We start from the raw sequence: 26609 nt of genomic DNA, 5'->3' as shown, positions 1-26609 counted from the left end.
GAGATCAAATACAGAGGTCGCTTGTAGAGGTAGCCCGATGGTGATTGGGCCTTTTGTATAATGTAATTGGGATGAAGGACGCCGGCAATGGCCTTATACTATTTAGTAGCACATAGTTGAGTACGTTCGATATGATGACCTCTCTGAATACTGTCTAGATATTGTTCGCATCGGTCTCCACAACAAGAACTACTATGTATTCATAAGCATCCAGGAAGGCATCACAGGTGCAGTGAAAATACTCTGTTCTCTATCCGGGGCCCGTCAACTGAAATGAACAGTTACACTTCAAGGCCCCAGCAACCTCACATGTGCATCGGTGACTCGTGCACGCCAGTATCGAGCTGCACACCTGAAGCGTCTGGGGAATACTCAAAGACATTGACATCCACTGGCCAGTCATCAGGACCTAATCCTGCATCTTCAAATAAATTCATCATGGGAAACATCAAAGGCATGTCGGAACTCATCGGCTGAGGACTCTCAGCATACCTTGTTGTACTGTTATAATCGAAACGCGGCTGTGGTGAGACGTGCTCCAGTGCAGACGGTCCTTGATTATTCCCGGAATCGAAATCCGATAAACCCCATCGCTCCACTTGCGGCGAAGCTGCTGTTCGTATTGATTGTTGCTGTTGGTGATGTTCAGCATGAGACACATGCTGTGTAGCTCGGACTTCAATTGTCTCCGAGCATTGTGTCGCTGTTGATGAATACGCATTTCCTAGTGAAGGAGAAATCGACTGCTTGAGCAAGACATCCAACAGATGTCTCGTCCACATAGCCATAGGCCAGATCTTTTCGAATTCTGCAAGGATATGCATGGCCAGGCGGGCTCGATTTTCCGCGACTATCCCAGTATGGCTGTCGACCTTGCGTATATGCACGATGTTGACCAAAATGGACACAAATATCGCTGGAAGGGTCATGAACGGGGCACGGTACAATGTTCCAGATGCAAGAAGATCTTCCAGGATGCGGTTGATCTTGGTTGCAGCGATAAACGTGAGATTATGGTCCAAAGTGGCGGACAGCATGCGGTGGAATACAATGCGATAGTCAGAATGATACAGGTGAATCAGCGCTGGCCAGTATCCATTTTTGAAACTGATGTTCGTAGGTAGAGAGCGGAAATCAGGCTCTAACTCGTTTTCGAAATCAACAAGCTGCTGGTAACTTTTTTGCTCGACCATTGGATCGTGTACCGGAGAGAATTTAGCAGCGAGACATCTGCTCACATGTGACGCCAGGTTGGCAGAATGGACGAGGTATGATCTGCTCTGAGTCGTCAAGTCGAGCACATCAGCAGGATAATCTGGAAAATCAGCCTCGTTTAGCAAATCAATATCGCAATAGTCCTGATGTATATGAGGCGGTCGGCCATAGACAGCTGCATGGTGTACGTCGTTGATCTTGCCAGTAATGGTTAGTCAAGCTCGGTCGGTTTCTCGTTTTGAATCATCCACTTACGTAGAGAACCCACCAAGTCCGCCTCCATAAGCTCCGTTGAAGGGGTGGAAGAATTGCATAGGATTTGCTAACATTGAAATTAGCATGTTGCATGAGAAGAGTTCTTAAACCCACTTTCTATGCATGCCTAGAGCTTGTGCAAGGCCGGCAGCGAGACCCAGCCAGTGCCATGTATCCTTTTGTTCCATTGGGCCACCCCACCAATTTGCGAGCAATATCGTCGCTTGCACAGTGGCGATACTGTCTGATTCGAAGTCTGCGTCGTAAAGGGCCTTCGCGCGCCGATAAAACATCAGGCAAGCTAGATACCTTGAAGACGCCCCAAGATCTCCTAGGGTGTCTTCAGGACAATGGAATGACGCCAGCATATATATTGCATTCAGCACCAAGGGTGATAAACGCCCGGATGCATGCAATGATGCAAAATCTGCTCGATTAAACAATGGGAATACCGGGTAGGAGTATTCCAAGAAGGTGGAGAACAATTGGTCGGATATTTCTTTGCGAGGAAAATCGAACGCACCAACACTCTTCAAATGCTGCTCATCACGGGATCGTAAGCTCTTCATGGTCAGTTGAGTTGCTGATCCCAGCTTCTTGACCATGTAGTTCTGCAGGTTGTCTCCCCATGCTGAATACTGCTTGTCGATGTTCTTGAATGGATCGCCGACTTCATCAATGACGTACTTCATGTTGCCAGAATCGCCCATGTAGACGATCTTGCCCGTAGAATTGCCAGAATACGTGGAGAGCGCAAAGTCTGGGAGAGAGGGGCTGACACATCGTTGCCTCTGCTCCGAAGAGCTGGTTTCTGGACCCGAAATTCGTGCACTATCCACCGGCGTCGAGTCGAGACTTGGGCCTCGTGCCTTGGAGGTTGTTTGTTGTGCATCAGATTGCCGGCTTGGGCCTGCCCGCTTGTGCCTAATGTTGTGAGGGTTATCACCTCTGCGTCTCCACAGCGAAAGGTGGACGGAAAACATACTTTCCTCTTCTCGACACGATGAGTTCGCACCTTGTCCCGGCTCGCCGGCAGTTGGAGCACGGATTGCTCGCAAGAGAGCGGTCGCATTTCACACGACGAGCATTACAGCCTTTGCAGGCTACCCGTACACGATGGCTGGCCTCGGCATCCGGCATCGCTATTGAAAAAGCTGTAGGGCTATGACTGCGTTTGGTAGTTTATGTAGATGAGACAAAGCGGGTCACCCATCGCCCTCTAGCGAAAGACGACACGGAGATGTTGAGCCGTTATGATTCATGGCAGACTCGATGATTCGAAGAAATGAGACATAAAGCAGCTTGCCTGAAGAGATAAGAGAAGGGCTGTGAGGGGCTGTCAGAGGAAGCTAGCGCCTGGGCCACACGACCAACAATTCGGCCGAGACGCCCATTTAATTGCAGCTCTGGGGAAGGCCTAACGCGGGTACAAGGACCCTCGGGCCCAATGCATCAATTGGAAATACGCATAGGCCTATATAATATGATTGCCTAGCTCCGCGCCAGGCTATCGTTGATTCGTTGCAAATCCTGACAGATGAACAAGCATCGCCCAAATGCCATAGACCTCTTTGAAAAGACCCGTGGATAATTCATTCATACATATAGGTAAATGAGTTCAAAATGGGACCTAGCAATTTGCTGCTGCTATATCATACTCTAAAACATTTGAAATCTGTGTATCTCAATTCCCAATACGGATAGATGTTGAAGAGAAGTATCTATGTATGAGTATATCCTCGTACGCTCGTACTGTCTCTCGCTTTCTAACCCGCCAATTCCACATTCAACACATTCACGCTCATCGAATGTAATGTGTGGATAGACAGCAACAGGAGTATCTCTTTCGAAAGGCAGGGGCCTGACGCCAATCACGATATAATATAGGCAGTTAGAAGTCTTTACTTTTGTAGATCTTAGGGTGACAGGGATGTACTAGGCAAGATTTGTGTATCGATTCGGAGGTAGAATGGAGATGGAGGTCTTTAACGCCGGAACAGAACAACTCACTCGTACGAGTGGACTCGGAGTACATGGAGAAGTCAGTGCCAAGGCGCTGACTGCCATCGAAGGTACCAGTGATCAACAGCGTTCACTCACACATAGGCTTTTGTTATAAAAAGCGAGAGTTCTGGCAGTGACCTGGCCTCAAGGGTGATGTTATACAAGTACTGCAACTGGCTAAGACTTGCCATTGATAATTGACCTACCAACAGCTTCGATCGACATGTCTTCTTATCTCGTAACCGGCGGTGGCCGTGGTTTAGGGCTGGAACTCGTCACTCAACTGGCCAAACATCCTGATACCTCCGTCGTCTTTGCAGCCACGAGGTCGGAACCATCGGAAGCTCTCCAGAGCTTGGTGACATCATCAAAAGGTCGAGTCGTCCATCTCAATCTGCCCGTCACAAACAAAGCTGGAGTTCAAGCCGGAGTGAAAGAACTAAAGGGGAAACTCGGAGGGAAGGGCCTGGATGTTTTGATCAACAACGCAGGCGTGATGCCATTCTCACTGAATGGCATTGCGGCTATGGACAATCTGCGGGAAGCATTGGAGGTCAATGTAGAAGCCGTACACAATACGACGGCGGCGTTGTTACCACTGTTGCAACTCGGCACAAGGAAAACGGTCTTGAACATGTGAGTACAAGGACCACGCCCGGAACTCTTCTGAATACCCATTGCCTCCACCGCGTTGAGCTCTTCGCTGCTGATCCCGTTCTTCGAGCAGATCTACCACGCTTGGTTCCATAGGATATAGTGAGAATTTCCGAGCAGCTCCAGTTGCGGCGTACAAAATCTCCAAGGCGGCTTTGAGCATGTTGACTAAACAGTACGCCTTCGAATATGAGAAGGATGGATTTACATTCTTTGTCGTTTCGCCAGGGGTACGCCCACTCCTATCCTCGAGCCCTCTCTGTCGCACGAAGCTAACATTCAGTTTTTGTTCACATCAAGTGGCTTCGAACAGACATGGGTTCGCAGGACGCGGACTTGGATGTCAGTGTTGGCGCAGCCGAAGTCATCAGGATCTTGATGGAGAGTAACCAGACGACCAACGGAAAATTCTTGAACATTCATGTTCCAGGCTGGGAGAATGCTGAAGGGCCTAATAAATATGATGGGGCTGAGGTTGTGTGGTAACGACATCACCCAAAGGACCAGGGCAATCGGAGAAGATGGTGGAAGAGGGAGTGAGAGTTTCAAGCCTGTGTAGAAATCTTCTACTCTCTTCCAGACGCCACAGTCTGTCTTATGAAACCATAAAGAATGGCTCTGAAACACATGGCAGTCACTGGGACGAGATCAATGGTCAGGTTTCCAGGTCCGTTAGGCTTTACATATGAAGAACTAGAAAAGTTTTATCGATATGGAGACGGCGGAAATGAGGATGCGGATTTCTAGGACTCCTTGGAAGGCCTCGTACACTGAGACAGATGGACTTCAAATGAAAACTACGACTAGGCACTCCAACTGTTCGCACAACTAAGAGAGCAAGGATTGCATGACTTGACTTGGGAAGAGGAAGAGCGGCGTCAATGGGAGCAACAGACTCGCTGGGCTTCACGTTCTAGGCACTCACTTAATGTTCAGTGCCGATACACTTCTATACATGGGAGGTATAGGGGACGAGCCTTGTCACGTGATTGCAAGTGAACCTCGCGTTTTATGATTATACGGCGGATCACAAATGTTTGTTCTTGTTGCCAGATATTCCTCAGTCTGTAGAGATCATCCACGGCCTATCGCAGGATACTTGATATATTCCTGCAAACGCAAACCTCAACAGTTGTTCTCCAGATACAAGACTAAAGGCATCGAATCACATCATAAAATGGCTTCTTCCGAGGATGCGCTCGAAACCTACACACATCTCCCTCTTCACATCGACCCTCAGACCAAACAGGTCACAGCCCTCTCATCGGACAAAGAATTGCAAGATGCTCTTGCAAGTCTAAACAGTCTACACACAACATTCAAATCTCTCGATACTCCGAACAATGTCCCACCTCCGCCGATGCCAGTCAATCCCAAAAGAACAGCACAGATCCATAAACTGCGAGACTCGGCCGCTGCCTCGTCGAAGAAGGGCAATCACGCCGATGCCGTCCGTCTCCTTGGGGTTGCCATTGACATGGCAGCCTCTCGACCAGGCTGGGAACCAATGGGACTGGTCAAGGAAGAGCTGGCTCTGATGTACCTGTCTCGAGGTGCAGCGCATGTCGGGATTCAGAACTGGCCTGAGGGCCTCAACGATGCCGAGTGCAGCATAGAAGCCAAGAGCGGCCCCAGCCAGGGACCAAATGGTGAACGCATGCCTGGAAACCCAAAGGCTTGGATTGTTGGTGGGAAATGTCTGATGGAGATGGGACGGTGGACCGATGCTGTGGACTGGCTGGAGCGTGCTCTAGAAAAAGAAGGCAGCCAAGGTGACGATTGTCGTCAACTGGTTCAAATGTTGATGGAAGCAAGAAAACGAGTTGGTGGGAAAGCCTAAAAGGAGTCGCATATATGCTTCCAATCACTCCAACCAGGGTCACACTTTTGATCCGCCCTTCTTGATCTCCTGACCAAAAGGACTGAAAGGGTACACCGAACGGTGAACACGTCTACGAGAGCGCAGGTGGCAGTCCGTCGTCGTGCCGCACACTATCGAACCAAACGAACAGAGCCCTCATGAGAGCGCCAACAGCCGAGGAACACACATTCGTGGGAGTTTATCGTCAGAGACAGAGCGTGCCCGGCTTCCTGGTTGAAAAGTACTGCTCCTCCCTCGCACGGAGGAGGTGGACTTGCTGCTCGCGTGTTGGTGACATGCTCCCATAACAATTGTTGATATGGCGATACCTTGGTGCAGTCCTCATCTCTGAGAGGCACTCTACACTGTATAGGCAGGCATGTGGCTGCCTCGGTGGTCACTGGTTGGGCAGCAGAAAGGACTGGGTCTGTTCTACGATGGAGATCCACATATTGCGGACATGTTTGTTGGTGGTCCTCGTGTGTCCTGCTATGGCTCTGGATAGCTAATGTAACACCCACGACAGGCAACATGGCCGCCAAGTCAGTGCAGTAGTTAAGTTATAGGTATGAGAATGAGAACAACCAAAATGTTCCTTTAATCCATGTCGCCATCGGCGTTGCTACTCAGAATGTGAATGTAGGAGAGCAAAATCTGGGGTGCTCGTGAACCGCGACCCACCTGCCGAGCCAATCCTGACTAGTTTCCAACACGATGAAGCCAAGTCCATCGTGGTACCACAACTTGCATACACACCGTACATAAATCAACAGTACTATGTGCCTATCTCGTATCAAAAGAGGCTTTACACGATGAAGATGACTTGCGCGTGACGCGTTCAACTTAACTGTACGGGGAGGAAGGAACGCTGGTCAAACATGGAAGGCACGCGGACGGATATTATCAACCCACAGTCGCGACAGCAAATACACGACACCCCTTGACACAGGCAGATCCTCCAAGCTCTGACATTCTTCGATGCACAAGTACTAGTCTAGAATTCTCCGCGGCATCTTTGAAGCAATGTATCGCCCAGTTCTCGATGGTCAGCTGGTCAAGCCAAACAGTGCTTCGACCTCGACCCGCCAGAACAACGACAGCGACAATTCAGACAATACCGTGCCGGGGCTGCAACAAGTCGAAATCGCTCGCAAGCGCTATCTTCAGGCCATTGAAGCAAATGAGGAAGCCAGGCGTCAGTACGCAGAGGTTGCAGCACGGGCGCAAATATTTGGCCATGAGGATTCCACTCCCGCTAGAGGGGACCGGGAAGCACGGCTGTCCCTGCTCATTGCACGACGCCAATTATTACGGCTACAGGAACGACATAGTAGCTTGGTGTGTTTAACAGAAGATTTGGATGCTTTCAAGCATTCTCGAAGTGTGTCGACTTTGGATATTTCGGGGTCCACAAATGCAACCACGCATCAACCCGAGGATCTTACTGCTCAGATTCAAGAGGCAACCGATTATGTCAAACAGTTGGTGACGGAACTGGAGTTTGCAGTCCTTCGAGCACGACATCAAGCCAAGTGGCAGAGGCAAGCACTGGATTCCTTGAAGCAGACCCAGGATTCATCGACTGCTTTACCAAGTGAAGAACAACGTCTGTCAGCATTGCAGCAAACTCGAAGTCAACTGACAACTTGGGTGGAGGAGAATTTGGACAAATGTCAACATGGAAATGATGAAGATCGAGGTTATGTCGTGGAAGAATCTAACGGTGACGAGCCAATATCATGGGAGCAGGTCATCGACCACGAGTACGAAAATTACCTGGAAGCAAGAAGACAAGTGGTTTCTCTCGAACAAAAGCTTCGGTCTGAGCTTCCACGGGCGCCCAAGAGTCTTGGACTTGATCAGTCACAGCCTCTGGCGGCAGGGCAGAACGGTGCAAGAAATGATCAGGCAGATCTCGTGGCCATTCTGAACCTGATTGAGAAAACAATATTGCCGCTCCGACAACAAGAAAGCAGAGCCAATGCCCACAAAAATCTGTCAGACGAGCAACAATCAAGTCTGGATGTCAGGTTGGCCCAGATGGTCGATAGAGTCAGTGACGAGAGCCAACTACTACAAGCTTTCCCGATGCTGGCGCACTCAGGGCGTCTCAAGCATGCCGCGACGGTGTTTGGCAAAATGGAAGCTGAGCATCAAGATGATATCTCGAGTCGTCTTCAACCCTGGCTTTTTGCCGCCGAGGCGGCTGATATCGCGTCAACAGCCACTCTCGACACGCATATGAAGCAAGGCAATGAGGCTATGAATTCTATCTCACGGAGTTTGAACGAACTAAGGCTACTACACGAGGCCGACGGGTGAATATATGCCGGGAATTACTGCTTTTTGTTCTGGGCGTAGAAAAAATTGGCCCCGACCACAGTCAAATCATTCTGGTCTGCCCAATCCCTCACCCCGTGTCGGACCTTGCCATATCCCCAGTGCTGTCGGTCTGCTGGGGCAGTCAAAGAGGACGAATCGCCTTGAAGCAAGACAAAGACATATCGATGAGGTCCTGTCTTGGGAGGAGGGCCTGGTGGCAAGTACTCCTCGAGTTCGCCCGACTTTTTCCCCAGGGTTTCCTGGGAGTCGAGTACGCCAAAATTTGGAGATGGGTCAATGAGTGGCAATGACAGGTTGGTGACAATCCAATGGCACATCTCCGACCACTTGGGATCCTCTCTCGACTTTGCATCTGGATCAGTAAGGATGAGGGTGAATGTGGCATTATTGGTTTCCACGGCGGGTGACGCCGCCGTGCTCAGAGGTTGGAAGGTGAAGACTGGGCGGTGTGAGACGAATGGAACAGGGATGTCGTTTCCCAGGCGGACGGATTCATGATGCTTGGGGTAGGTGATATCGATATAGTAATCTGGGGTGAAGTCGTCGAGAACATCTCCTATGATTTGGCTATCCTTGAGTGTATCACGAATGGCGTCTCGGAAGGTGTAGTCATTTTCAACAATCATCTGGTGGCCCAGGTCTCTCAGTGGTAATGCCGAGGAGACTGTAGCTATCACCAGCCAAGTCAACAATCTGTTCGAGAGAAACTTCATGATTGCGGGTATATTGATGTTCAGACTGGGACCATGGTGGGCAATGAAAGCTTCCTCAATCCGACGGGGTGAGGACTACAACTTGCTGGTTAGAACATGTCGTAATAAACCCCGCAAAGTCGCGCAATTGATCAGTTGGCCTGGCTCGTTTAGGATGAATCAGGTTGGTGAATACATGGCCCTCCGCCCGTTGGGTGCGAAGACGTCAGAGCAGTTTGATGGAAGCCTGGGAGGGGCGAATCATGAGAAAGTCAATCGGAACATATGTCTGACGAATAATTGGAGGACACAAAGGGCAAGTCAGGGGGTCCACGGGTGCATTGGGTTCTTGTCAGACTTGAATTATTCGCTCTGCTTTAGCAAGGTGGCTTCTCTCTCCAAATCCAATCATGAGGCATTCAGCCACAGGCGCCCGATTGTGGCCGATGCTGATGCCGATGCCTACAGGGAGCTTCTCAGGTGGTTTTAGGTAACCCCTCAGGCACCTCGACCCCCATCATCTCCCCCGGGCTCTACAACCACCCAGTCACAGCGACTGCAACTGCTACTGCGCGACTCCAGACTCGGCACTGTCCATTTTTGATGCGCAACCCGCGTCGCCATCTTGTCTCGTGCGGCAGCTGCGACCAACAAGTTTCCAATATCCTGCTGCTCCTGCCTCTAAAGATCTCCACAGTAAACATGTGCCTGCGCTCTTGATTGCTGCCCTCCATCTCCATCTCATTCTCTATCTTCATCACCATTACCATCTTGTCTCTATTCACCAGCTACTTCTCCTTTGTACAGTCTATAATTGGTCGATACATCCCACCCGACACGACACGAACGACACGCACAAACCCTCCATCGTGTCTTTCATCCTTCCCTCACCCACCTTGAGGTCACCACTCTCCCAAACCTACCTGCCAACTTTTCTTCCTCTCCCCATCCTCTCCCTCTTTTGACACGTCCCCTGCCAATTCGGCCACGGTCGTCGACAATGGCCACCCTCGGCGACGATCTCCTCCGCACCGTCAACAAACTCCAGGATCTTGTCTTCAACACAATCGGCAATGATTCTCTCGATTTGCCGCAGATTGTTGTTGTTGGCTCCCAATCCTCGGGAAAATCCTCCGTTCTCGAAAACATTGTCGGCAGAGACTTTCTCCCCCGAGGTAGTGGTATCGTTACACGACGACCGTTGATCCTGCAGCTCATCAATATTCCTCCCGACGATGAGGATGTCAATGGCGAAAGCGAGTATCTTGCACCCCACACCCCTGCCAGTGTCGCGTCACACGGCGAATGGGCCGAATTTCATCATATTCCCGGGCGCAAATTCACAGATTTCAACCAGGTCAGGGCTGAAATTGAAAACGAGACGGCGAGAATTGCGGGCAACAACAAAGGCATCAACAGGCAGCCCATCAACCTGAAGATATATTCTCCTCACGTCCTCAACCTGACCCTGGTCGATTTGCCAGGTTTAACAAAGGTCCCCATCGGAGACCAACCCGCAGATATCGAGAAGCAAACTCGCACCTTGATTTCCGAATACATTGCCAAACCTAACAGCATCATCCTCGCCGTCTCTCCAGCCAATGTCGACATTGTCAATTCCGAAGCTCTCAAGCTCGCCCGCCATGTCGATCCCATGGGAAGACGGACAATTGGTGTTCTCACAAAACTGGACCTGATGGACCATGGTACCAATGCTATGGATATTCTCTCCGGCCGCGTTTACCCCCTCAAGCTCGGATTCATCGGTGTCGTCAATCGATCACAACAAGACATTCAGACCCAGAAGCCCATGTCAGAGTCCTTGCGGTCCGAAGCAGAATTCTTCAGACATCACCCTGCATACCGGAACATGGCTACAAGATGTGGAACGCAGTATCTGGCAAAGACCCTCAATACCACCCTGATGGGTCACATTCGCGACCGACTACCAGACATCAAAGCTCGTTTGAACACTCTCATGGGCCAGACACAACAAGAGTTGGCCAGCTACGGCAGCAAACAGTTCAGCGGCAAGGAGCATCGAGGTTCCTTGATTTTACAACTCATGACCCGTTTTGCAACCTCGTTCATCTCCTCCATCGACGGCACATCATCTGAAATCTCAACAAAGGAGCTGTGTGGTGGTGCCAGAATCTATTACATTTTCAACTCGGTCTTTGGCAACTCCCTTGAGACCATCGACCCCACGACCAATCTCTCCGTCCTCGACATTCGAACTGCCATCCGGAACTCGACAGGGCCCAGGCCCAGCCTTTTCGTGCCTGAGCTGGCCTTCGACCTCCTGGTCAAGCCTCAAATCAAGCTCCTCGAAATTCCCAGCCAACGGTGCGTGGAACTGGTTTATGAGGAGCTCATCAAGATTTGCCACACGTGCGGTTCAACCGAATTATCGAGATTCCCAAGATTGCAGGGCAAGCTGATTGAAGTGGTGTCGGATCTCCTGCGAGAACGACTGGGGCCCAGCTCAACCTACGTCGAATCCCTCATCTCCATCCAGCGAGCCTACATCAACACTAACCATCCCAACTTCCTCGGAGCTGCCGCCGCCATGTCCTCGGTCATTGCGAGCAAGAACGAAAAAGACAAGAAGGCTGCCCAGGCAGAGGAGCGAAGGAAAAGAGAGAAACAACGACAGAGGCAGCTTGGCGCGAATGGGGTTGCTACCCCTGACGATGAAGAGGCCGAGAACGAAGACAAGCCAACATCTTTGCCCGTGCGAAAACACCCCGCACTCAGTCGAAGCATGTCACCTGCCGTCGCTCGAGACCGGGAAAATGGCAGCATCTCAAGCGTAACTGGAGCTCCTGGGGCCAAAGATTCTTTCTTAAATTACTTCTTCGGTAAGGACGGCAGTATCCAGTCCGCCAATCTCCCCTCAGCCACAGCGACCAATGGACCAGGGGCGCGACATGTCAGTCACAGTGCCGAGCCCAGTTTCTCTCAGAGCATCCGCAGACCAGAGACTCGAGGAAGCTTCACAGATCGATCCCCGGCTTATCCACCAGCTGTGGTCGATGATTATGGAACCGCTCCCTCGGAGTATGGCGGCGAGTCCAACTCATTATTCGTAAGTGAATACCCCATGTGGGAGATTTCCAGCTCTAACAGCAATTCACAGCCTGAACATCCGGCGGAGCCGGCATTGACAGACCGAGAAGCCCTCGAGACCGAGTTGATCCGGCGTTTGATCAGCAGTTATTTCAACATTGTGCGCGAAACAATTGCCGACCAGGTTCCCAAGGCCATTATGCATCTATTGGTCAATCACTCGCGGGACGAGGTCCAGAACCGACTGGTCAGTGAGCTGTACAAGGAGGAACTGTTTGCGGACCTTCTGTACGAAGACGACGGTATCAAGAAGGAACGAGAAAAGTGCGAGAAACTGCTGGCCACATACAAAGAGGCGGCCAAGATTGTCGGCGAGGTCCTGTAAGATGGCGTGTTTGAAGACTAGGGATGTACCACATGTAGAGTTTGGTTGACAGCTATAACCAAAAGGCGGCGCTGGTACAGGAGTTCACAACGAAACGAGGACTGAATGAACCGTGGAATGGCACCGCAAGGCTGGCAAGGCCGGCTCACTATTGACGGAGCGTTGGATCTCTCAAATCATGTTTTATCATATCAGACATTGCGACTACCTTTGCCCTAACCAGAGGGGCCACACCGATAGGGGTAGGTGCTTCTCAAAGGAGTCTCGACTCATCATATCCATCTTGTCACATTAACATCATCAATCAACCCATATCTCTCTAAACTCTTCCTTTTCCCAATCATCTTGTTGAATCAGTCCATCCATTCATTCATGGACGTATGAATATAGTACACACCATGATTTTTCATCTTGAATGTCCAAAGTCGATAGAATGTCTTCGCCGTAGATCTCGTTGTCAAATTCATCCATTCAACTCATTACTCGTGCTAATATTACAGGTCGCTGTCTGTAGCATTGGCCTGATACTTTTGTTAGGGAGGGACGGTTGAAGGTGCTGGCTTTGGATCTGAGGATGGAGCTTCTGACGACGAGGAGGACTCCGGAAGAGGAATAACAGTGACGATGACGGGTAGGTCTGTAATCGGTGAAGAAATATCGCCTTCTATCGATGTGGTCGACGCCAGCTGCGACGGACATGTGACAGTGGTTGTTTGAGTGGGAGAATCAGTAGAAGAGGTAGTAGTCGGAGCGATCGGAACTGGAACAGGTTCGAATGCTGGTGCGTAGGTGTTGATGGCGGTTGTGGGAGGCAGAGTGAGGATTCCATCCGGCAGGCTGCCCCTGGAAGGGTCTGATGTCGTCACTGGTAATTCAACACTCGACGTCGTTGATATTGAATCAACTGTTACGCTAGTCGCAGTGCTGTCGTCGCTGCTTAATGGGATGATAGTTATTATGGGTATCGGTCCCAGGGAATAAAATGGGATTGCCGATGTCGAGGTGTCTGAGTCATTGTCGGTGGAGTCATGATGGTCATGCCGCCGTAATCGTGGTGTGGTTCTGAATATCGCGGTTGCTGAGTCTGCCAATGCAACTGCGGCGACCGTGTCGGTTTGAACATTGAGTCCAAACACAGTAAAAAGTCCTTCTAGGCTAGTGCCGAGTGGCATAGTCGACACACATGTGATGGTCAGTGTACTGAAGACGACAGCGAGATTATGGATGGTTGGCATTGTGATGGGCGTCGTGTTCAGCAACAGGTAGAGTTGTCCCGCCTGACACGCGGCGAAAGAGTGAGTAGGAGGCTCAAGGTAGCTGTATCGAAAGGAAAACATGAACGAAGGCAGGATGCGCAGGAAGAAGCGCCGCAGGGAACAACAGGGCAAACTTCTAACAGAGGGGCAATGAAGTCATGGTCGCGCAAAAATCAAAAAGTCCAAACCTGGTCTGAATTGCCTACACCCTGGCGCCAACACGAACAAGGGACACGCCGTCGACCAAAATCGATCATGACCCCTTGGAGATCCCTGTCCAAGCCATCACCCACGCCACGATGGACGTCATCCAAAGGAAGCGCTGTGATGGTGTGCATTGCCGGGAAGTAGGTCTGCGTAGACGGGTTGATGGCGCCAGCTCGGCTGGTCGTCAGGCCACTGGCATGCTGGCGGCAATACAAGCATCCCACAACACAAGGTGCTTACCGGTTGGATTGGATGTCGAGAACAAAACTGGCATTGATGATTGAATGGGAATCGCCAGATTCTTGAAGAGGGAGAACAAATCCAAGTCTGAAACGTTGGATGAAACGCGGTAGAAGGGGAAAAGGGGTGGGGAAAGAGCGACAGCCAATCAGAGTCCATCAATGCATCAGCGCAACAGGACTCATGAGGAAAGAACGAATCATGGTAGATGGGCTGCAGTGACTCCTTTCCCTTGCAGTGGACCAGCGATATACGGAGAATGTTCTGTACGTGCGTGCATACCAACGACACCTTAGGCAAATATACATATACTTGTACATATCGTCGTTGAAATCATCTGTGGTCGTTGTCTGTCAGAAGTGGCAACGACAGTCAGAAAGTGGCTGTCATTGTCATATCTCGATGTTGAGTCTGGATTCTCTGTGTTCAAGATCACTGACAAAGGTCAAGGCTCTCTCCCTCAGTAATATCCCCTGTCCCCTCCTCCATACTCCTGATGCGTTCCTGGAAATGCTCCGACTGGCTGCCTAGGGTCGCTATCTTCATCTTCCGAAGTCCCGACATCACCCAGTTCAGTCTCGTCAGGAGGCGCTCTCATGGAAGCCAGTTCGTCCTCTTCGAGCAGGTGTGGTTTCCATCTTTCATCAATCGGCATGTTCATTCCGCTTGGGAGCATGGCCAACAAAGGCTTCCATTCGGGCACCAGTTGAACATTGATCGTGTCGTTTTCTTTGCTCATCTTTTGGTGGAGGAATTCAACGATCCGCACCTCTTCAAGCTTACCGCCATCCATTCCCCAATGTCCACTTCCTTTCTCAATCCGCTTGTCCTCCCTCCTCTCATTCCATGACGCTTTGAGCTTGCCAAGTCCAGATGGTTTCGAGCCGTCCTTGCCCACATCCACCCCAAGCTCATTCAAGGCTGCTCTCAGCCACGCGATGCCTCTCCCTGTGCTTCCTGATAGATCTTCATCAATGGCTTGAAATCTACAAGCCTTTGCACGGGCGGCTCTCTTTACACCGTCGCAGTATTCAATGAAATCCTTGGAGACTTTCGATCCTTCAATTTTCAATGAGGCACTCGCCGCGGTGGCATGTTCTGCGGCGCCAATACATAACCTGGTGAGGACTTGAGCCCGGACTTTGGGTATCTCTGGGGCTTTGATCATCCACTCTCTATCGTCTTTGTTCCGAGATTGTATGAGCAATGCTGGGTATGGGTCATCCTTGAGAACACAGAGAAGATTGAATTCGGCGTGCGCCAGACGCTGCAGCGCACTTTGCACTGATGGAGAAACATCAACAGCATTGGGTGGGAATGTTGGTGGGCCATCACTGGAGGAATTTGCTCGTTGGATGAGGTAGAAGTGAATGGAATACGCCATTTTAAGGCATTTGGTGGCATTCTGTATCAGTGCCGTCCGCTGTTCTGGACTGGGGCTTGATGATGCAAACAACCCGAGAAGTGATTGTCGAGCCACGAGAGTCTGTATCGAGGCAAGGGTATGATGGACAAAATAGATTTCATAGTCCAAACCTTTTCCTTTGACTCGCTCCAATTCCCGTCCTGGGATATGGTTCGAAGTCAAAGTGGGCCTCCACTCAATCTCGACTTCCTTGACCAAGGCTATGTCGACATCTTCCCCTGCTACGGGTTTCCCACTTAGTGCAAAGTCGAGGGATAAGAGATATCTGAGATAGTTCTGAGTCGTCGAGGCAAGACTGACAAGGTTGGCCGCTTGATCAGCCGGGTGAAGTCTCTTGTGATCTTTCAACGCTGAGCGCAGAATTGCTCTCTGAGATGTGGCTGAAGAGGGGAACGATGGATGGGTAGCTGAAGTCAGATGAGATTGGAAAGAGATGTTGGATGTGGTGGATAGGACGAATGGGAACGGCATTATGGAGGGCAAATTACTACAGGCAACATGACAATACCACAGATTCGATCAACCTCAACATGAATAGAGAGTTTGTCTTGGAATCTTTGACCAGGTTCAACTTGAGAGTTGACGATGCCGAGCTCATGGACGAATCTTAATTCCATGTCACGTGAACGTCATGTGACGTCGTGAAACCACACGTGACTTTCTCTGAGTGACATTTGGGCTCTCAATTCTAGATCCAGACAACACGGAGCTCTATCTTTTATTTCAGCCTTTAGGCCACAATGCCACACAATATATCCTACCAGAGGACGCCTACAATTTAAGCCGACAAGCCCCCGGAATAAGGCTACGTCCTTACCCACCGGAAGCAGATTCTATATCCAGAACACTAACCCGATGGGCCATGAGCCAGCTGGACTTTGCAACGAGCACTAACTTCAAGCACGCCATCGACACAAACACCGTGTACGCGCCGACCTCACCTGGTGTTTCTTCTGTGTGAAATGTCGGTGTCTCACCCGTGACAGCATTTCATCAGTCCGAATCCCATGCTATTACAATGGACTTAATTCCCACTTCAGGTCAAGATATTCCGGAACTTACGACACATCGGGACCCCATTGAGCTTCCCATGTCTACGGAGTATGTCCGAGGTGGGGAACCTTGTGAGATGACTTTGACTGGCACGAGTAAGGGAGTGCCTGGGAGGTTGTTCCGCGATGTGGGGAGCGGGACATGTGGTGGGTGGGACTTGCCGCTTACATAACGAATCAACCTCTCCTCACAACATGGAGGGTACCTGAGAAAATCGCAGATCGGTAACCATTGCCCACGGACAGTGCCCTGTGGGTAGAGTGGTAGGACTCTCATTTGTAGATGAAGGCTCAGCTCGCACAAAATGTGCTTGGGGCTGTTTGTGGATGGTAAGTCCCTGAACGCATAAACCAGCAGGCCTCGATGGAAAGGTAAGGTACAACTCGGAAATTCCGGGGCCACCGACAAACAACAAAGACGCTCCACATCTACGCAATGCTCCGACGTCGTCCAAGCAAGGGCACCAGTCACCGCCAACTGCCGAGCAGGTTAGTTGTGTGCGAATACTCTGGCCCCTGACGCATGGGTCCATCCGTTTCCAGTGGATGAGAATCGGGTGGCCGGATATGGTAGAGGATCTTACCTGTTTGGATCGACTCCTCAATATGCATGAGACACGAGCCCTGTATCGCAAATTACCCCTCCTCAGCAGCATTTCCTTACGTCTTTTCCGATCCAGGAGCGGGTTTTTTTCTTGGATTGCTGATCTTTAGGATTGAGGAGGGGTTGGGTTAGATAAAAGAGGCCGGGTCCTTCCTCTGTGGTTTCTTTGGATTCTATTTCCACATAAACTCTCTCCTCGACTCCAGCCCAACAACACCTACCATCCCATCCATCACCGATTCATATATATCAACAAGAACAAAAAGACACAAAAAGCAATTCAAAATGTCCTACTCTCTTCACCCCAACCTCGACAACGGCTTCAGCAAGGGCGACCCCAACTTCGTCGGCGGCAAACTCCACTGCCTGTGCTCTAGCAACCCAGTTGAGGTTACACTAGACTCTAATGTCCTTCACAATCACGCCTGTGGATGCAGCCTGTGCTGGAAGCCCAAGGGCGCCTTGTTCTCCATCGTCGCCGTTGTTCCCAAGGAGAAGTTGTCGGTGACCGCCAACGGCAGCAAGTTGCAGATTGTCAACCCTGCGGCGACCATCCAGCGATACGCATGCAAGGACTGTGGAGCACATCTGTACGGACGCATTGAGAAGGATCACGCATTCAAGGGTCTCGACTTTGTGCACGTTGAGTTGAGCGACGACAAGGGCTGGCAAGAGCCCCAATTTGCGGGCTTCGTGCCTTCTTTGGCTGAGCAGGGATTTCCCGAGAGCAAACTCGACGAGGTGCGCAACAAGTTGAAGAGCGTTGGTCTCGAGTCATACGATGCCCTCAGCCCTCCTCTGATGCAGGCTCTGGCCGACTTTGCTGCACAGAACAAGCTGTGAGTGGTAGATGATTGATGAGTCCATCTATCAGGGGGGGCTGCGTGGGAGGAAGCATACAGGAGAAATACATTGTAGGAAGTGAAGTATATTGCTAGCTTTCTACCACAATTTACAGAAAAAGTAGGCCTTTAACAAATGCACAACTCGATCTTTTTGTTCAAATCACATGTGGGAATTGTAGGGGGTGTGGTGAGTTGCCATATTTCGCTGTGCTTACTGTAAGAAGAAAACCACAGCGAAGGACTGTGTTCGAGGGGACATGACGGCCCGAGTATCATGTGATATGTTGTCAAAAATGCTCACACGGGAAAAATATGAGAAGAGAGGCCAGGTACTCAATGTTGACAGTACAGTAGTCGTGAACAGAAAGCCCGTACCTATCCATGGATGGTATACATGCCTACGATCCGGTGGAAAGATGAATCAGGAAACGTGTTGATCGACAAAACTGGGGCTGGTCAAGTTTACGCATTCACATTGGTGCAGTATTTCTTAGCACCAAGGAGGATTGAGTGGTACGACGACCAGCGTAAACACCGAGAAGAACTTGGATGTTGGTCTACCATTATTGCAAGTGTATTAATAACTAACGGACTTATGATGAGGTTCGGTCCGACGTTGTCTCCGTGGTCTGTTGAATTGTACTATTTACGCAAGAGTAGGAAGTATTTCGTTACGCTTGGAGGTGAAGCACTGGGAGCATTGAACGTCCGCTCAGCCCCACCAAAGTTCTCCTTCTGAATTATTATTAGAGAGACCGTGTTTATCCGAAGCAATCCACATGTTGATGGTGATGAGGATGTGACATGATAGACTTCCAAAAACCTCGCGATCAATTGCCAGCCACGGACAACACCAGCGAGGCCAACGTCTGACCCTGACACTAAGGGAGAAGTTCTGCCCAGCCATTCATAATCCCTGTTCGAACAACGACATAATGAGGGGTTGCTGGGCTTCTCCTCGACAAGAGCCATGGCAGACAATGTCATCTTCGGCCGTGCATTGCTACTGGCTACTCAGTGCCTATCGTTGAAACCAGAGGCCAGAAGATCTCGCGGTAAAGTCGGGAATAATATCTGGTCAATCATGTCTTTTTGTATGAATTCCCCACACTCCATTCAGGCCGGATCCCTACTACAAAGGTATGTACAGTGAGTGCAATTGGATGCTTGATCTGGGTGTTTGAGCTGCATCTTGTTGGATTGCTCCCCGCAATCTGTCTAGTACAAAACATCGCCGCCCTTTCCAGTGGTGTTTCCAGGTCGGCTGTCGGAGCCTGCTGTGCCCTTGGCCTGTTGAGCAGTAGGATAGTTGGTGTAAATCTCAGGGCCACCGGCTGGACCGTCGACGCCTGGCATGTAGTTTTGCTGTTGGCCTCGGTATCCCTTTTCTCGGTTTTCTTTTAATAATTGAAGGTATCGTTCTGAGCGTTCGGCGACCAGGTTAGTACTGACTCGCAGATATGTGGAAGAGTCTGGACCAAAACTGGCCGTGCATACCTCTGTATTTTCCGCACTTTTCCAAGTGATTGACTCCTTCGCGGGCGTAGCATTTACCTGCAAGAAGGTTTGTTAGCCCTGTATTCTCCGAGGTATCCATCATCTTCATTTCAAGGGAGACGTGTGCAAACTCGAGGGAGACTCTTGACGTCCAGCACCGGATGACTGTAACCATTTCTCTTCCATATACTTCCTCGAGCACCCCTCTCCTCCCATGAAACCAATTGTAGTCAAAACGTACCCATTTCTTCTCCCACTAATCTCCTCATCATCACCGTGACCCATTGTTCTCTGATGATGGCATCTCTGGCATCGACCACGGCCTGGTGGTCGGCAAAGTCAACACCTTGGAATGTAGGTGGAACCTTGGGCTTCTTCGCAAGAAAGGCTTCGGACTCGGGAGTAGGCATATTGGTGAATGAAGAAGGGAGGAATGCGCAAAACCTCGGTCTGTTGGTCGTGACGGTTTCGGGTTGAGTGATTGGTGATTAGGCGCAGACTGCTCTTCTCGCAGCTTTTATATCACCCAACGCCCACGCGTCTAGACAGTCGTCAACAGGCAGCTGGTTTCTTCCCGTTTGACGTGAAGGATGAGGGCTGGTTGAGAGTAAGTTGTCGATGTCTCGAATGCGTTCCTGACATTGAAACGTCTGTGATTTGCTACGGTCCAGCCAGAGCTCCGGACGCCAAGACTGCAGTTGCACCTTTGTTGCCTACTACTCCGCCGGGGAACTGCGGCGCAGCAGAAGGAATGTTGCCCCGAAGACATGTTGTCAGGGTGTTATCGAATCTAATCTGATGGTATCGATAAGATAAGATTGAATAGGAATAGTTTCATTGTAAGAACCATCTCATTATTGTTCATTCCGTCAGTGGCACTTACTATCTGCCTTACCAAATATATTTACCAATTGTGTCAGTTGCGCAGTCTTCATTGATTCCAATTATGCATGTTTGGCTTTTCACTATGGTCACAATAAAGACTCCAGATTCCATGTTTTCTCGCTCTATATCTTTTCATTATTGTTTATGTTCGCTACCGAATACGGTCGATTCTAACCGATCCTCTGCCTCAAGTGTCAAATCCACCAAATGACAACACAGTCCTCGACACCCTCTCTGCCCTCGGTGAAGCGACCTCATCAAGATCCACCACCTTCACGGCAGGAATTGGACCGACCGGTGTTCGCGATTTTGGAGAGATGGGTGTCCCAAACCAGGACAGTCGATTGGTCTTTGGGCTTGAGAAGAGAGTCGAACCATCAATCGAGTCACTTGACTTCCAACCCACCATTCCTCTCATAAAATTACCGACCGCTGCTGAACTCGCAGGACTCGAAATTGTGCTAAAACTGGCTTCGGACTCGACAGTACTGCTACGACGGGGGGTTTCTGGCGCGGCAACGGTAACTTTGACCGCTGGTGAGTCCGCCGACATGTCTGAGACCGCAGCATTCGTCGAAGACCGTGATCGCGACAAGAGCGATGGCGATGTACTTCCACCGGTGGCACGGAATCTTCTACCTTGCCAACCGCTGACGTTGGAGCCCATGCTTGAGATCCGCGAATTCAGTCGATCGTTCATGTCCTGTTGCGTCCGCTGCCAGAATGCTTGTAGACGAGTCTCTCGGTCTTCAATGCATACATTACACTGTCTCTCCAGGCTGATGGTATGCATAGGGTGGATCAGCTTCTCGTGACATTCGGAGTCAAGAACAGAGTCTATAGCCGTGCCTTGTTCTTCTTGGTCCACGGGTGGTGACTCGATCACCAAGTTATTGGACATCCCGTTTGACAGGATTTCGTCCTCTTCTGGATGAGGTATATTCCGTCTAGCATATTCGACATGCACCGCTGTCTCTATAGATGAAGGAGGCGATGCGGATGTATTGCTCTGTCGGCTGGCACAGCGTCCTCTAATCAGGATTCTCTTGGAACAAGGTGAGTTATGGACAGGGAACTCCGACATTGCAACATGGCCGCATGTCATGAAGACATAAGCTGTGTAATAACACATGACTGTGAGTGGAGTTTTTGTTTGTCGCTATTCCAAGATGCGCTGAGTGATATTTTGTGATTGCAATCTATGCAGAGTCTTTAATCAATCCGAGACTGCGCAGAAGCATGTCAGCCACTATAGGAAAGATGACACATGATGTTGATATTTTGTATTCAAAGTTGAAAGCAGCCGGCGAATCAGTCTGCTTTGTCGTGAGTCGTCAATGAACAGTGAGCATATCTTTGTTTCTCACCAACGAAGAACAAACACCTGCATTGTCTTTGTTGGATTCTAGCTGACCAACGACTGCAAACGATGTCCAGATACGACTCGAGATATGCCATGGAGGAGTTTAACATCAACGTCTTGCCAAAATGATTCATGTCAGCCTCACTCCTCCTAAGGAGGCCGATGGCTATCTACGGTAGTGAAGACGGAACATGCAGAAAATTACCGAAGAATGTTTGAAAAAAGTACACTGGGTATCTGTCTTTCTGTATGTGTATAGCTCCGCTGAGTTGATCATCTGTTGCCCTGCTTCCTAGAAATACATCGCAAACTCAACGACCCGCTCACCCATCCCTATGTAACCTACAGACTCAGTCCTCAGCAGCAAGAACAACGCCCGGACGAGCCTGATCATCTTGCCCCAAAGCCTGAGCAATATCCGCTTTCTTGCCGGTCCAATCCTCGTTCTCCTGTTCTTCTTCAAGCTCCTTTCCCGTCTTCTCACCCATCTTATGCAACTCTTGCGCATGTTCTTCAGTCTTGCTACCCAGATTCTCCGTCAACGAGTCCGCATCCTGATGCCCACCGCCACCACCACGACGGACCGCCTGAACGACCTCACCCTCGCCGGGAGCGCGCATCTGTTCGCCTTCAAGATTGCTATCTCCGGTCGAGTAGCCCTGTCGGTCGGATTCAGGGATTGATTTTTCCTTGAGTGGGCCCGTGTCGCCAGCGCCCAATGCCGACGGCTGGGCTGCTTCCCCGTGAGATGATGGGACATCGTGCGTTGATCGGTGGTCGATGGTTCGTGACGACGTTGCACTTGTGTCTTGTGATTTGATCTCTTCTGCGGATGTCTTGCTTGCTGGGTTGTTGGCTTGGTTTAGTCCCGTTTGCTGCCCTGGCTGGGATGGGCCTGAAGGGTCGAGGGCTGACATGATGGCAATGATGTGGAGGTGAGGGAAGAGGTTTACTTGATTGTAACGGCAGCTCTCGATGGGGAGGCTGTTTGGGAGAAAGTGAATTAAGGACGAACTGGGGAAGTTAGAAATTTCCGAGTGCGGTAGATAGATAGATCTTGGTTTTGACAGGGCGGCAGGTGCAACGGAAGTCTCTAACGGTGTCGTCTGATACAGCTAGGGCAGGAGTATTGGGAATAGAGGTGAGTATCTCGGGTGCTCAAAGTTATTGACCTAGTAGTGTATAAGAAAGATTGGGATGGTTAGTGAAGGGTGGTGTCAGACTTTTTAGAAGCACTGCTATATTGCTATGTCATTGCATGGTGTCATCTTGAGAAGGCACCCCGAATGATAACGCGACAGTCTCTGCAGGGCCTCTGCAGGGCCATTGCGGTGGTGGTCAACCATTCGGTAGATGGGAAATTGGCTACAATGACATCACTGAGGTTGGAAGGTTGAGATCGACAATCAATAATGATGATGACGTGTGGAGGAGTTTGGAGAGTCATAGGGCTATCACGTGACTTACACAGGCATCAAAGACTGCACGTGACATGGCATCCACCCCTTTCGACAAGGCTGAGTCATCGAGATAGGATAGACACAATCTATACTACTACTACTACTTCAACAGGCTGCTCTAGGTCAAAAAAGAGATGAGTTTGGTTGTGTCAATTGTGATACACGCATGTCGACACTTTCACTATGCCTGTCATGTGATCATTGAGATGCTAACACAGTTTCCGCCTTTCGTAACAGTTTGACTCCGTCTTGTCCTCAACTTCACGGATGATATATTGACTGTAGAAGTTGTGAGTCAAGATGCAGACTGTGAAAGACAGACAAACGAAGTGTGCACATGTCCAAGTTCAGAGTCCATCCCATTCAGAATCAAAACGGTGAATTTCATTCCTTCGTTTGTGAGATTTCTAGATGTCTCACGTTTCCCCTTCCGCTGCACGACATGATTGCAGTTCTGTTTTCAGATCTTGACTCTTTTTTCTCTATCCGCGTCTCGAACATTTCTTTTTCCAACCCCGCCTTTCTTCTTCTTTTCTGCCTGTTCTTGATTCTACATCAACGGATGATGTCCCTTTTTGAGCGATTCACCATTGAAGCAGTATTGAACATGTTGGCGGCATCGGTAGCCAAGTTACCGCCCCCCCTTGAGTAAGTCCTCCACCAGCGTCGCAGACTAGACTCGTCGCTAACAAAAAAAGTCGGGAGCGTATATTCAGCGTCTTATCTGCGGAGGCTGTAGTGCAGAATGAGCACCACAAACTGCAAAAGGCCGTTGATACAATCAAGGACCACAAGTTCATGATTTATGGTCGTCAATTCAAGCTCCGAGAGACTGTCATCCCAGATGCCGTGAGTGATCTTGAAACAGCCAGAGTAGATATGTGCCAATCTGATCTTAGATCCTTGCCACCGCTTCCGCCACCCCCCCTGTGCCTCAAGGCATCTGCAAGCTGCCTGCCGAGCTACAAGACATGATCTGGGCTTCACTCGAGGTCCCAGACCGTGCCATACTCGCAATGACGTCCAAGAGCCATGCAGAAGCATACAACAGTCTCAAAAAGGCCTTGATTACCCGTCGAGGCGACACTGTTCCAACTATGCACAGACTTCCCCGTCCCACGAAAATCACCAAAGTTCATCGGCTCAAAGTCCTGGTTCGGTTGAGGAGTTGGATGCCGATCAACTATCGGCTGTGCTACTCTTGTGTCACGTTTCTAGACCTTGTCCAGTCATCCAGATCCAACGGTGACTGGGGAGGCGATCAGCAGCTGGTCAGCTCTGGGCTTGCAACAGAGGCGGCCATGATGAGAGGCCCCCATTGCCCTCTCTGCGTGAAACGCCGTCGCATTCGGCTCGCCAAGGATCGCAGAAGCTACAAAGCCTACACCTCGGCAATCAACAAGATTTCTCTGAGGAGTTGAGAGATGGGGTTCGTTGTTCACACGCTTTGATGATATGCCTTCGGATGCTAATAATTGAACGTCTAGAAGGCAGAAATAGCCAAACTCACACAAGTGGAGAACGGTATCTTGATTCTGGGCGCACCGTCAGTAAGGACGATGGCTGTCGGGTCGACTGGGACGATATCAGGGGATGACTTCAAGGCACAGCATGCAGCGCACAATGGCCTTAGCTTTCCGGAGGTTGACTCTTGATGCGAGGATCGGTGTCATCGAGCCTGTCGGAAAAAGGGCGATAAGGCGCGGCTATTGCGTGTGGCTGTGGTTTGGCTGATCCAGGGTGTGGCTCTTGACCAAAACCTGGGTAGTGCTGCTGGACTTGATGGAGGCGATCTAGTGGCTCCCCCACAATATGATACTTCTTCCACTCGATAGGAGGCGTTCTTGCTATGTTCTGCGGAGTCGGAAACCTGCCAAACTTGGAGGTGCTATCCGCCTGACTTTGACCTGGTGATTCGAAACTGTCCGAACCAACGCCTGGATTGGATGGCCGATTTAATTTGCCTTGCTCGAGGTCAAGGACAAATTGATCTGGGTCTTGGAGCGCAGCAGCTTTCATTCTATCGAGATCTCGCATGTCCTTGAGAGCCTGCTGACGTTGAATTTGAAGAATGGAGAGGGCGGCTCGCAGAGCAATGGCATCGGGGTTGTCATCAAGACTGAGCGGTAATGCTTCAAGGTCGGCTTCATCCACCCATTGAGGCGGGGGCGAGGCTGCACCAGTCGCACTATTGGCAGCCGCACTTGAATGGGACAAGGTGGGTGTGACAGGAGAATACGAAGGTCTCTCTGGACTCCCTGTAGACTCGTGTGCTAGCGTGGCGAGACGGTGTGCTGCAGGATCTGTAGAATCATGTGCCCCAGTGGCCTGGTTGATGTGGTCTTCGGGCATCACCAACTTGAGCGGTGCAGATGGGGACGTATCAGGACCACTGGTGTCCCTGGGACCGGAATCGCTTGGCGTGGTCATTGGAGTGAGGGATGTGACAAGGAGCTGCTGAAAGAGCCCGAGTATTGCGAGCCGGAGGTTGGTGAACCAGGTTTGGATGATGCAAAAGGAGATGTTCTAGGCACCGAGCAGTGGGGATGGTCAACGGGCAAGGAAACGGTTCAACCTTTGGGCGTGGTGGCTGGCGACTGATTGGCGAGCCGGGGAAGAGGTCAAGAGAATGGGGCCGAGGGGCTGAATCCAGCGCGAAAGAGTCTCTCAAGATGCGTGGCAAGTGATAGCGGGGTGCGTGGCAAGGATGCAGGGTGCTGGATACCCAGAGTTTGAAGAAATTCGGATGTCTTCGATATTCTGAACCATCTAGACGGAGAAACAAAGCCGCCGTGAGACAATACGTGAGTGCGCACGATGTTTGATGTCGAAGTTTGTTATGTTGATTGATGTGTGAACAAGAAAGTGGATGATGAGTCAAAGCTTGGAGCGACGAGTTTACTACTTGTGGCGCTGGAAGGCGCAGATGCAGCCTCTAACCTGGGCAAGAAACTCAGGTGTTGCTTGGAGTGTTAATCTGAAGTGCCACCAGTGCTTACATGGGTTAGAGACCTGCGGAAGTGCCCCCCGGGGACCAAGCGGCCCCTCGGCCTGACTCTAGTTATGATTTGGGCGCCAAGGCACCTGGAATGAGCGACCAATACCCGCCGGAGATAGCCTCCCGCCATTTCGATTTGTCTCTCCTCAGTAACGCCATATGGAGCGTATGACTCTACTTTGAAAGATGTCTGTCAGATGTACTTGGGCAGCACTCAACAAGTGTATCCTGTGATAGCCAAGATATCATATCAATATCACCATAATCCATCAACATGGTAGGCAGTTATCCCTCCGTA

The 26609-nt window shown here is 50.4% G+C and overlaps 12 protein-coding genes across 13 annotated transcripts; 5 read left to right on the top strand and 7 right to left on the bottom strand.

The window, feature by feature from the left end:
* Positions 1-68: 68 nt before the first annotated feature.
* Positions 69-2721, bottom strand: PV10_01536 (uncharacterized protein). The gene is made up of 4 exons (XM_016365756.1): positions 2456-2721; positions 1585-2394; positions 1471-1537; positions 69-1412 (listed from the first exon to the last, which is right to left on the bottom strand). The coding sequence occupies exons 1-4, from the start codon at positions 2608-2610 to the stop codon at positions 306-308; spliced, it is 2139 nt and encodes a 712-aa protein (XP_016229405.1). The 5' UTR covers positions 2611-2721; the 3' UTR covers positions 69-305.
* A 2507-nt stretch (positions 2722-5228) lies between these two features.
* On the top strand, positions 5229-6590 carry PV10_01535 (uncharacterized protein). Its single transcript, XM_016365755.1, has one exon. It carries the CDS (start codon positions 5306-5308, stop codon positions 5966-5968), a length of 663 nt encoding a protein of 220 aa, XP_016229404.1. The 5' UTR covers positions 5229-5305; the 3' UTR covers positions 5969-6590.
* A 422-nt stretch (positions 6591-7012) lies between these two features.
* PV10_01534 (uncharacterized protein) lies at positions 7013-8311 on the top strand (the record flags this gene model as incomplete). Its single annotated transcript, XM_016365754.1, has 1 exon — positions 7013-8311. One exon carries the CDS (start codon positions 7013-7015, stop codon positions 8309-8311), a length of 1299 nt encoding a protein of 432 aa, XP_016229403.1.
* On the bottom strand, positions 8124-9225 carry PV10_01533 (uncharacterized protein). Its single transcript, XM_016365753.1, has one exon. The coding sequence runs from the start codon at positions 9043-9045 to the stop codon at positions 8326-8328; it is 720 nt and encodes a 239-aa protein (XP_016229402.1). The 5' UTR covers positions 9046-9225; the 3' UTR covers positions 8124-8325.
* Positions 9226-9664: 439 nt separating this feature from the next.
* Positions 9665-12802, top strand: PV10_01532. 2 transcript variants are annotated; one of them, XM_016365752.1, is made up of 2 exons: positions 9665-12112; positions 12164-12802. In XM_016365752.1, exons 1-2 carry the CDS (start codon positions 10025-10027, stop codon positions 12476-12478), a joined length of 2403 nt encoding a protein of 800 aa, XP_016229401.1. In that variant the 5' UTR covers positions 9665-10024; the 3' UTR covers positions 12479-12802. The 2 variants fall into 2 exon arrangements, with proteins under 2 accessions (XP_016229401.1, XP_016229400.1); XM_016365751.1 differs by having other exon boundaries at positions 9665-12802.
* Positions 12803-12889: 87 nt separating this feature from the next.
* PV10_01531 (uncharacterized protein) lies at positions 12890-13713 on the bottom strand (the record flags this gene model as incomplete). Its single annotated transcript, XM_016365750.1, has 1 exon — positions 12890-13713. The coding sequence occupies one exon, from the start codon at positions 13711-13713 to the stop codon at positions 13012-13014; it is 702 nt and encodes a 233-aa protein (XP_016229399.1). The 3' UTR covers positions 12890-13011.
* Positions 13714-14455: 742 nt separating this feature from the next.
* On the bottom strand, positions 14456-16132 carry PV10_01530 (uncharacterized protein). Its single transcript, XM_016365749.1, has one exon. It carries the CDS (start codon positions 16076-16078, stop codon positions 14642-14644), a length of 1437 nt encoding a protein of 478 aa, XP_016229398.1. The 5' UTR covers positions 16079-16132; the 3' UTR covers positions 14456-14641.
* Positions 16133-16785: 653 nt separating this feature from the next.
* PV10_01529 (S-(hydroxymethyl)glutathione synthase) lies at positions 16786-18185 on the top strand. The gene has a single exon (XM_016365748.1). The coding sequence runs from the start codon at positions 17549-17551 to the stop codon at positions 18104-18106; it is 558 nt and encodes a 185-aa protein (XP_016229397.1). The 5' UTR covers positions 16786-17548; the 3' UTR covers positions 18107-18185.
* Positions 18186-18823: 638 nt separating this feature from the next.
* PV10_01528 (NADH-ubiquinone oxidoreductase 12 kDa subunit, mitochondrial) lies at positions 18824-20226 on the bottom strand. Its single transcript, XM_016365747.1, has 3 exons — positions 19847-20226; positions 19606-19662; positions 18824-19529 (listed from the first exon to the last, which is right to left on the bottom strand). The coding sequence occupies exons 1-3, from the start codon at positions 20013-20015 to the stop codon at positions 19327-19329; spliced, it is 429 nt and encodes a 142-aa protein (XP_016229396.1). The 5' UTR covers positions 20016-20226; the 3' UTR covers positions 18824-19326.
* A 1868-nt stretch (positions 20227-22094) lies between these two features.
* On the bottom strand, positions 22095-23228 carry PV10_01527 (uncharacterized protein). The gene has a single exon (XM_016365746.1). It carries the CDS (start codon positions 22768-22770, stop codon positions 22204-22206), a length of 567 nt encoding a protein of 188 aa, XP_016229395.1. The 5' UTR covers positions 22771-23228; the 3' UTR covers positions 22095-22203.
* A 650-nt stretch (positions 23229-23878) lies between these two features.
* PV10_01526 (uncharacterized protein) lies at positions 23879-24734 on the top strand (the record flags this gene model as incomplete). Its single annotated transcript, XM_016365745.1, has 3 exons — positions 23879-23961; positions 24012-24162; positions 24213-24734. The coding sequence occupies 3 exons, from the start codon at positions 23879-23881 to the stop codon at positions 24732-24734; spliced, it is 756 nt and encodes a 251-aa protein (XP_016229394.1).
* Positions 24366-26150, bottom strand: PV10_01525 (uncharacterized protein). Its single transcript, XM_016365744.1, has one exon. The coding sequence runs from the start codon at positions 25741-25743 to the stop codon at positions 24943-24945; it is 801 nt and encodes a 266-aa protein (XP_016229393.1). The 5' UTR covers positions 25744-26150; the 3' UTR covers positions 24366-24942.
* Between the last annotated feature and the right edge of the window lie 459 nt (positions 26151-26609).

The sequence above is a fragment of the Exophiala mesophila genome, assembly GCF_000836275.1.
Source record: "Exophiala mesophila strain CBS 40295 unplaced genomic scaffold supercont1.1, whole genome shotgun sequence".
Lineage (NCBI taxonomy): Eukaryota > Fungi > Ascomycota > Eurotiomycetes > Chaetothyriales > Herpotrichiellaceae > Exophiala > Exophiala mesophila.
The sequence above is the reverse complement of the archived record's forward strand: the minus strand, read 5'-3'. Positions and strand labels throughout refer to the sequence as shown.